General features: G+C 51.3%; 1 protein-coding gene across 1 annotated transcript; it reads left to right on the top strand.

Moving 5' to 3' along the window:
* Positions 1–286: 286 nt before the first annotated feature.
* Positions 287–9385, top strand: LOC136455969 (putative L-cysteine desulfhydrase 1). The gene is made up of 2 exons (XM_066455710.1): positions 287–1806; positions 9044–9385. The coding sequence occupies exons 1-2, from the start codon at positions 418–420 to the stop codon at positions 9053–9055; spliced, it is 1401 nt and encodes a 466-aa protein (XP_066311807.1). The 5' UTR covers positions 287–417; the 3' UTR covers positions 9056–9385.
* Positions 9386–11003: the final 1618 nt, after the last annotated feature.

Here is an 11003-nt window from a genome sequence, read left to right as displayed (position 1 = left end):
GTCCAGGCTCCAGGAAAGGTGAGGTAGGAGTACAGTTCCTACAGCTCCAAGTCTCCGTTTTTTTTCCCCCAAAATCAAAGAAGAAAACCAACCTACCAAATCTCTCGATCGGGGAATGTCGTCGTGGTGTCGCGGTTGCAGGCGTGGTCTCTTGTTTTCCACGGCCTTTCGACCGTTTGGCAGTCGATGGGCCGGGGGACCCGTCGCCGCGCCCGTCCACGCAGCAGACGACGCAGGCGAACGGCTGAGTGGCTGACGAACCCGGGCGGCCCAAGTCCGGCCCGTCGCGGACCGCCTCGAGTGGCGTCCCCAATCCATCCTCAACACACACGCGCACACCACTGGCTCTCTCCTATCACTCCCAATTCCCCCCCTCTCTCTTCCCCATCCAGGCCAGCCAACCCTAGCGCGGCGGCGATGGCGTCGGACCCGGCCTCTGACGACGCGGCCGCGGCAGAGAATGGCCACGGCAACGGTAACGGCCCGTCCCCGTCGAAGCGCCCCCGGTCGGTGATCTCGGCGGCCGAGATCCGCGCTGAGTTCGCGCACCACGACGCAGCCGTGGCGCGCGTTAATAACGGCAGCTTCGGCTGCTGCCCGGCCTCGGTCCTCGCCGCGCAGGCCCACTGGCAGCGCCTCTTCCTCGCGCAGCCCGACGCCTTCTACTTCCACGGCCTCCAGCAGGGCCTCCGCCGCTCGCGCGCCGCCGTCGCCGAGGCGGTGGGCGCTGGCGACGTATCTGAGGTCTCCCTCGTCGACAACGCCACCACGGCCGCCGCCATCGTCCTGCAGCACGCAGCCTGGAGCTTCGCCGAGGGCAGCTTCGCGAGCGGGGATGCGGTGCTCATGCTCCACTACGCCTACGGTGCGGTCAAGAAGTCCATCCACGCCTACGTCGCGCGCGCGGGGGCCACCGTCGTCGAGGTGCCCCTCCCGTTCCCGGTTGCGTCGGCCGACGCAATTATTGCCGAGTTCCGTGCTGCGCTCGCGGTCGCCAAGGAAGGGGGGCGTAGGGTCCGGCTCGCAGTCATTGACCACATCACCTCCATGCCCAGTGTCGTCATCCCCGTGAAGGAGCTCGTCGCCATCTGCCGAGAAGAGGGCGTTGACAAGGTATTTGTTGACGCTGCACATTCTATTGGTCAGGTGCCTGTGGACGTGCGTGACATCGGAGCCGATTTCTACACAAGCAACCTTCATAAGTGGTTCTTTTGCCCCCCTGCCGTGGCCTTCTTGCATACTCGCAAGGATGACCCGATAGCCAACCAGCTCCATCACCCTGTTGTCTCACATGAGTATGGAAATGGGCTGCCTATGGAGAGCGGATGGATTGGAACGCGGGATTACAGTGCCCAGCTTGTTGTGTCTGAGGCTATAGATTTTGTGAATCGGTTTGAGGGTGGAATTGAGGGGATACGAAGCCGGAATCATGAGAAAGTTATTGAGATGGGCAGGATGCTTGCTGAGGCATGGGGGACTTTTCTTGGCTCACCTCCGGAACTGTGTGGTAGCATGGTTATGGTGGGGATGCCTGGTTGCCTTGGCGTCGAGAGTGATGATGACGCATTGAGAGTGAGGACTATGTTGAGGAAGGATTTCCAGGTGGAGGTTCCAATATACTACAACTCAAGAAGGGTGGAAGGACAGGAGATGGCAAAGGATAAGAATGGTGATCCAGTGACAGGGTATGTGAGGATATCACACCAGGTTTACAATGTCACGGAGGACTATGAGAGACTGAGAGATGCTGTCAATAAACTTGTTTCTGAGGGGTTCACCAGCAGCAAGTTGCAGCCTTCTGAGAAGGTACACTCTCAGCTGAAATGACTGCTTGCATGTTTAGTCCCTTAATTTTCTTTGTTGATTGGCTTGGATTCCTCCATTAATGATTGCCCAGGTTCATGTATAGTTTAATACTAGGAAAGCTGTATGAGTTTCTGTTGTTTTGGTGGATTTAATCCTTGTCTCCTTGAGAAGGCGTGCTTGTACAAAGATATTAAGTCCATATGAAAAGACATTCTTATGAGTACTGTTTCCAGACTGTTAGAACTTTAATGTAGGTAATATTGATAATTGTTACTGGTGCAAACTTGTTTAGTGAAACATGCAAATATTACGTATGAAGAATGCATAAGAAATTCAGTCTGAGATACACTACATGACCACTGGGTACCAACTATGACGGCAACACATCTGTAGGAACAACATGACACTTTTCCCTTTATCCGTGGTTTGTTTTCAAACTGCTCAAGTTTGTGTTGAGATTGCTCCCTGCCTAAGCATAATCATTTTCTTTAGCTCTGTGAAAATGTTGTGAGTCAATAACTTCAAGTTAGTGAGCCAAGGGAATGTCTTTTTTTTGTTGAAGAATTGATATCTTTTATTACTTGTTTTATTGTAATAAAATGATCTCAGTTATCCTTTTTGGACAACAAAGCTCTGCTTCTGACTGTTAACATCGTTCTTTTAAAAGCATGTAAAATGCATGCTGGTTAGTTCAATCATATGTATATTTGTTTTTGCTTCTTATTGGAAACTTGTTGCAGTTCAGGAATCAGGATTGTACTTTAGCAACATTTTTTTTTGTTTCATAAAAGGATGTGATAGATATATTAGGCAAGTGTATATTAGCCAAGTATATAATAGGCAACGGCACAAATCAGTGTGATTAGCACCTGCTATGTAAAGCATGTACATGCCTGTTATACCCTGCCATATTGGCTATATATATGAATGTCACCCTCCCATGTTGGGTGTGTGGTGTTTCCCATTTCTCTGTCATTCTACATGGCATCAGAGCCCGCGTGATCAATCTGATCCCGGACCTTCTGCTTCCGCCCCTTTCTCCTCTCCACCTTTCCCGCCGGCTGACCTCTGCAGCCGCCGTCCACACCATGTCTGTCACCGCCGACGGCTCACCGCCGGCTGTGCTCGTCCACCCCTACACCGCCGTCAATGTGAAGACTCACATCCCGGTGGTTCTGGAGATGAAGAATCCCAACTTCACCAAGTGGGCTTCCTTCTTCAAGTCTCTGTGTGGGAAATTCGGTCTCCTCCCACACATCAGTGAGTCTGCTGACCCCCCCGCCAACGATCCATCGTGGCCCATTGCTGAGTGCACTGTCCGCGGTTGGATCCTCAACACCGTCGACGACTCGGTTCTTGATCTCGCCATCACCGACGAGAACCAAACCGCCCGCGAGCTGTGGGTGGAAATTGAAGCCCTGTTCCGCTCCAACCGCGCACCCCGGGCCGTCTTCCTGCTTGAGGAGTTTCACTCCCTCAAGCAGGGCGACTCGACGATCGACGAGTACTGCCAGAAGATCAAGGTCAAGGCCGCTGCCCTCCGGGATGTCGGCGAAACCATCGACGACAAGCAGCTCGTCCTCAGTCTCCTCCGCGGCCTCAATCCGCGCTTCAGCGCCACCGCCGACGACATCGCCAACGGCACCGTGCTGCCCTCCTTTCCCAGGGCGCGCGAGATGCTCTCCCTCAAGGAACTGCGCCTCGCCAACGATGAGAAGACCACGGCGGCCTCCGCTATGGTAGCCGCCTCCGGCTCTAGCTGCACCTCTGCCGAGTGCCATTCCTCCACTTCCAGCGCTCCCTCTGCCCCTTCCAAGGGTCCAGGGGGCGGCAAGAAAGGCAAGGGCGGCAAGAAGGGTCCCTGGCGCGGCCAGGGTGGCTGGCAGCAGGGCGGCGGCGCTGCCTGGCAGCAGGGCGGCGGTGGCGGTCAGCAACACGGGGGCAACCGCCCCATGGTGCCCTGGTTCTGCTACACCCCCTGGGCCCCCCAGGGCGGTCCTCCTCCACATGGCGACTGGCTGCAGGGCCCTCGCCCTGGCTTGCAACACCCCAATGCCCAGGGCGGGCGTCACCAGGGGCTCATGGGCACCAACCCGCAGGCGCACTTCGCTGCACCTCCACCAACACCGATGTGGGATCAAGCCGGCCTCATTACCGCCTTGAACCAAATGGCGCTCCAGAACTCTGGCTGGGTCATGGACTCCGGCGCCACCTCCCACATGCACAACTCGGATGGTATACTTCTATCTCGTCATCCCTCCTCCTCTTCTTCCATCACTGTCGGCAACGGGCATCAGTTGCCTGTGTCCTGTTCTGGTCACTCCACTTTACCTGGCCGCACCTCCCCCTTCTCTCTTCGCAATGTTCTTGTTGTCCCCTCCTTAGTGCGCAACTTACTTTCAGTTCGCCAATTCACTCGTGACAACCATTGCACTATCGAATTTGACGCGTTTGGTTTCTCTGTTAAGGACCTGCAGACCCGACGCGTGATTATTCGCTCCAATAGCTCCGACGGCCTCTACACCGTCCCCGCCACGCCACAGGCCAACCTCGCCACCTCCACTGACCTATGGCACCATCGTCTTGGTCATCCAGGGGCTGCCACTCTAGATTTGCTTAGGAACAATAATTCCATTTCCTGTAATAAATCAGCTCCTACTTTATGTCATCCATGTCAACTTGGCAAGCATGTGCGGCTGCCCTTTGGTAATTCCAGTTCAGTTTCATCTCTCCCCTTTGAGCTTGTACACTGTGATGTTTGGACGTCCCCGGTCGCTAGCATTTCTGGTGCGCAGTACTATCTTGTCATCCTAGATGATTTCACACATTATTGCTGGACGTTCCCCCTCGTCCGCAAATCTGAGGTAGCCACTCACATCATTAATTTTTGCGCCTACGCACACACACAGTTTAGCCTTCCTGTCAAAGCTGTACAAGCTGATAATGGCACTGAGTTCATCAATACTGCCCTCACCACCTTCTTTGCCTCCAGCGGTATTCACCTACGCCTCTCTTGCCCTTACACCTCCCCTCAAAACGGGAAGGCTGAACGCATCATCCGTTCTCTGAACGATATATGCCGCACCCTCCTCATCCACGCTCACATGCCACCCAAATACTGGGCCGAGGCGCTCACCACAGCCACCTATCTCCTCAACAGGCGCCCCAGCTCAGCCATTCACCATAAAGTCCCCTATGAGCAACTCTACCAGCAGCCACCAGATTACACTATTCTTCGTGTATTCGGTTGTCTATGCTATCCTAACCTCACCGCTACCTCCAAACACAAGTTGGCCCCCCGCTCCACCGCTTGTGTCTTCCTTGGTTATCCCTCTTCCCATAAGGGCTACCGGTGTCTCGACCTAACGACACGACGGATCATCATTTCCCGTCATGTTGTTTTCGCCGAGACGACATTTCCATTTCAATCTGACTCCACCAGTGCGCTGCCAAGCTCTCTGGATTTTCTTGCAGGAACACCAGCGCCGGTGCCACGCGCAGCAGCGGTCGCTCCGTCGCAACCCGACGCTGCGCAGCCGCGTCATCGAGCTCATCTGGAGGAGCTCGCTGAGGACCCGGCCATCCTCCAGATTGGCCCGGTTCTTCCACCTGCACCGGTCGCTCCCCCACCCCTTCGGGTCTACACCCGGCGCCGCACGGCACCAGCTGTTTCCGAACAGCCGGCCCCGGCTCCAGCCGTGGCAGCTGTTCCAGCCATGGCAGCTGCTCCGGCTGTGGTGGCTGCTCCGCCACTGCCACCACCACTGCCTCCGAACCGACCTGTGACGCGCCTCCAGACAGGTTCCCTCAGGCCTGTCGATCGGTACGGGTTCCCTCCAGCAGCTCACGTCGCCACCGGCTCCACTGCCTCGCCCATTCCGCGCGACTACAGGGGGGGTCTTGCTGATTCCCAGTGGCGTGCAGCCATGGCTGAGGAGTACAAGGCCCTTGTCGACAACAACACCTGGCGCCTCGTTCCTCGTCCTCCTGGCGCCAATGTGGTCACCGGCAAGTGGATTTTCCGGCACAAATTCCACTCCGATGGCACCTTGGCTCGGCATAAAGCTCGCTGGGTCGTCCGCGGCTTCACCCAGCGTCACGGCGTCGACTACGACGAGACGTTCAGCCCCGTCGTCAAGCCGGCCACTATTCGGGTCGTCCTCAGCATCGCCGCATCTCGCCAATGGCCTATCCATCAGTTGGATGTGAAGAACGCTTTTCTTCATGGCCACCTGCATGAGACGGTCTACTGTCAGCAGCCCCCCGGCTTCGTCGACCCAGCACGACCCGAAGCCGTCTGCCTCCTCCAGCGCTCCCTCTACGGCCTCAAGCAGGCCCCTCGAGCGTGGCACCAACGCTTCGCCACGTTTCTCCGACAGCTCGGCTTCGTCGCCTCTGCCACCGATGCCTCCCTCTTCATCTACTCCGAGGGCAGCTCCTCCGCCTACTTGTTGCTGTACGTCGACGACATCGTCCTCACGGCTTCCTCGGCCGCTCTGCTTCGACGTATCATCGCCCGCCTTCACTCTGAGTTCGCCATGACGGACCTCGGGGAACTACATCACTTCCTGGGTATATCCGTCACTCGCTCCTCCGACGGCCTCTTCCTCAGCCAGCGGCAGTACGCCGTGGACCTCCTCCAGAAGGCGGGCATGGCCGAGTGTCACTCGACATCGACACCTGTTGACTCTCGTGCCAAGCTCTCTGCCTCGGCGGGCGCTCCTGTCGCTGATCCCGCCGCGTACCGGAGTCTCGCCGGCTCTCTCCAGTACCTGACGCTTACTCGCCCCGACCTGGCCTATGCTGTACAGCAAGTGTGCCTCTTCATGCATGACCCGCGCGAAGCTCACCTCGCGCTGATCAAGCGCATCCTTCGATATGTGAAGGGCACACTGTCGGCTGGTCTCCACATCGGCACTGGGCCAGTCGACAAGCTGATTGCATACTCCGATGCTGACTGGGCCGGGTGCCCAGACTCCCGCCGCTCTACATCAGGCTTCTGCGTCTTCCTTGGCGACAGTCTGGTGTCCTGGTCTTCAAAACGGCAGACCACGGTGTCCCGGTCCAGTGCGGAGGCCGAGTACCGGGCTGTTGCTCACGTGGTTGCCGAGTGCTGTTGGCTTCGACAACTCCTTCAGGAACTTCATGTTCCCTTGAAGGTTGCCACAGTTGTCTACTGTGACAACGTCAGCGCTGTCTACATGACAGCCAACCCGGTCCACCACCGCCGTACCAAGCACATCGAGATTGACATCCACTTCGTCCGTGAGAAGGTGGCTCTCGGCGAGGTTCGAGTTCTCCATGTGCCGTCACGTTTTCAGTTCGCTGACATCATGACAAAGGGGTTGCCGGTTCAGCTGTTTGAAGAATTTCGGTCCAGTCTCTGCATCCGGAATCCTGACGCTTCGACTGCGGGCGGCTGATAGATATATTAGGCAAGTGTATATTAGCCAAGTATATAATAGGCAACGGCACAAATCAGTGTGATTAGCACCTGCTATGTAAAGCATGTACATGCCTGTTATACCCTGCCATATTGGCTATATATATGAATGTCACCCTCCCATGTTGGGTGTGTGGTGTTTCCCATTTCTCTGTCATTCTACAGGATGTCTATAATATGGTAATGATTTACTAAGCTGTTAGGAATATAGGCATCGCTTTGTGCATGTCTTGGGGGATATAGACATTTGTTTGTCCAAGATTCTTGTTTTCTGTTTTTCGTTCATGGTGGCTAGTAGCACGAGGCAGTGTTGTACTTGTATCATTAAAAGTTTTATGATTTTGTTAATGAGTTTATGCTGTATGTCAAGTTGTCGATGTGTCTGAATCGCGGGTTTGAGACCCTGTATCCTACTAAAGCTAAAGTTATGCAATCATTACCATATTGAGCAAGTACATTTGCTAGTACCTAGAGAATACGGAGCTGTATTCACAATTTCCTTGAAAACTAGGAAGGTTTGAAGTAGGAACTTCCCTTTGAAAAACACTTCCATTGTTTCTTGAATGGTCCAATGATGTTGCTTTCTTTTTATTGTTTCCTGTGTGGATAGGCTATGTCAGATGAGAAGTTGAGAACTAATCTTAAGAGAAGGATAAAGTGAATTTGAGAACTAAGAATATAAGGACAAGTAGTTCTAATTTTAAGGGTATTGCAACTAGATATGCTCTGCAGTCTTGACAGTAAGGGCCATTTACTGGGAAATCAGATCATTGTACCTGTAGATACTGAACTGTATTTCTCGTGTATGTGTTCCAATTTCTATTGGTTTCCACCATCCATTATTGGGAGCACACACCAATGCCTAGTGGCAACACTAAATGAATCATATTGGTGTATGGCATGTGCTGGTTAGAGGTATGCTTTGTCTTACAACAACAACAACAAAGCCTTTATGTCCCAAACAAGTTGGGGTAGGCTAGAGTTGAAACCCAGCAGAAGCAATCAAGGTTCAGGCACGTGAATAGCTGTTTTCCAAGCACTCCTATCTAAGGCTAAGTCTTTGGGTATATTCCATTCTTTCAAGTCTTCTTTTATTGCCTCTACCCAAGTCAACTTCGGTCTTCCTCTGCCTCTCTTCACGTTACTATCCTGGCTTAGGATTTCACTACGCACCAGTGCTTCTGGAGGTCTCTGTTGGACATGTCCAAATCATCTCAATCGGTGTTGGACAAGCTTTTCTTCAATTGGTGCTACCCCTAATCTATCACGTATATCATCGTTCCGAACTCGATCCCTTCTTGTATGACCGTAAATCCAACGCAACATACGCATTTCCGCGACATTTATCTGTTGAACATGTCGTCTTTTCGTAGGCCAATATTCTGCACCATACAACATAGCAGGTCTAATCGTCGTCCTATAAAACTTGCCTTTTAGCTTATGTGGTACCCTTTTGTCACATAGGACACCAGATGCTTTGTCTTAAATTCAACAAATGAAATAAATTGTCTCCCCTGCATGTCATCGGACATAGAGCCCAATAGTTGAAAAGCATGATGCATGGATGCTCAAATTTTACACATCGATGGATATTGATTGTCTGGATTTCTTCTATTGCTTACTTCACATTGTGACATGTATAGAGGTAATCATTTTAATCTTGCAGTGATTGCCACTATGCTGACAAACCTATTGTTGGTTGATGCTCTCAGTATTTACTAATACCTGATTTTTTTATCTGATTTCAAATTCCTATGTCTGATGTTTGTTTTCCCATGATTATGATGTTCACAGCAAGAGGCTTAGGTCTAATGACCTTCCAGCCAGGTATCATCCACCTGAAGGCGCTGTGGCCAACTACTTAAGTGTGGATCGGACCAGCGCAGCCAGTACTCCTGCTTCGTGATCGTGACGTAGTTCCTGGCATAGCCAGCCAGTTGATGAATGTAGTTTACCTCCAGGAACTGACATGTGTTGTATTTGGCGTTCAGTGTATGTAACAATAATGCCCTGGCATGTCGTCTTCCCTCTTCACCAACATTTTGGGAGTTGCTGTAACCTAAGAATAATCTGAATGTAAGGATATTTACAGCTGCTGTAGATCGATTGTTGGTTACTGATCACATTGATCATCAATACATCGAAGTGGCAGTGGATTTTACGTTGGGTTGTGTCAAAGTAGCAGCTCTCATGAGGTTTTATACGAAAACAATTTCTTTGCAGGCACGAACAACGCAACTTATGAGACGGCATATCGTTTGAATTTTTAAGCCGGATTTAAATTGATCATCTGAACTCGAAAACAGTGTTGAAACTTGAAGCTGCACTAAACACAGCTTGCCTCGTCTGACCAGTGGGCTTAAGGGGGCTGGCTTTTGCGGGATTGGGCAGGACTTTGTGAGCTTTGTCGATTGCCCGTTTGCGTTAGCATGGCAGGACGGCTCACTTCAATCCGTAATGGAAACGTGAATACCGCAGTTGTCTAATAGCCCAGCAGGCCTGTGTTTGCAAGGTGGGCTAAGCAGCTTTGCGGGCAGGCCCATGCCATTTACATCCTATGGGGCCTTGGGGCCTTGGGGCCTTGGGGCCTTCGGGCCTTGGGGCATATTCTTGGTTGGCCTATATATCCGTTCAAACATGGATGTATGATACGCTCACAACTGCTTGCTATTCTAAAAAAGTTTTGCAAGAGTTGCACTGTTGATCTTATTTGAGTTTAGAAATTATAATACATACAACCTTGTGATAAGTTAGAGACATCTGATTACACTTACATCCTCTTGCTAATTTAAAACTTTGCAACAGTTCTGCTGCTGAGATAAAAACTCATAGCCTTGCGTTTATATTTATACTTCGAGAAACCAGAACTGTGGATGGTGGTGGATTATGTTTTCATAATTTATCAAGAAACCTTTCTAAAATTTGAGCCCAAATAATCCAATTTTACCAGAACTTGCATGTGGCTAAATGCCTTTGTTGTTGTTGTACTCCCTCCGTAAAAAAACACGCAATTCTAGCTTTGAACCTGGACACCGCGCGTGTCCATGTTCAAAACTATGATTGCATTTTTTTTTGGACGGACGAAGTACATGCTATCCAAACTTAGTTTTGTAACCCAACAAACCTGAATACACACGCTAGTACTTGCTGGTTACTTGTTACATTTGGTTAACTCATATATATGAATATATATATATATCTTGTGACTTGATAGTAACTAGCCGTCTAGACACTATTACTTTTGGTTCTTGTTAGAGGACTAGACTCTCTTGCTCACAGGCTAAGAACAGGCCATATGTTGGTAATGTACTCCATTACTGGACACGTGATGATTTCATAAACGGAGGATTCGGATGTTCGATCCGGGGCGCTAGCGTCCAGACAGTGCCTACAAAGTGAGTTAGTGAGTGCCCTAGCAGTGGGCCCGCCCCTCCAGCCGCTTCCCATGCGCATTTTATGTGCAACACCCGATCTACTTTTGAAACATCTACATACAACAGTTGCAACATACAAAAGAAGACATATAGAACACTTGAAATAAACGTCTAAAACACTTACGAAAACGTCTGAAAACACTTGAAAACCATTACAAACATATGCAGCATCCAGATGAAACACTTGTAACATACGCATGAAACACCTGAAATACTTGAAATATATGCTGGCAACATGCATGTATATGCAACATCCAGATCTACTTTTGCAACATCTAGATAAAAACACTTGAAACATACGTTTGGAATACATGAAACAT

The sequence above is a fragment of the Miscanthus floridulus genome, chromosome 6, assembly GCF_019320115.1.
Source record: "Miscanthus floridulus cultivar M001 chromosome 6, ASM1932011v1, whole genome shotgun sequence".
NCBI lineage: Eukaryota > Viridiplantae > Streptophyta > Magnoliopsida > Poales > Poaceae > Miscanthus > Miscanthus floridulus.
The sequence above is the reverse complement of the archived record's forward strand: the minus strand, read 5'-3'. Positions and strand labels throughout refer to the sequence as shown.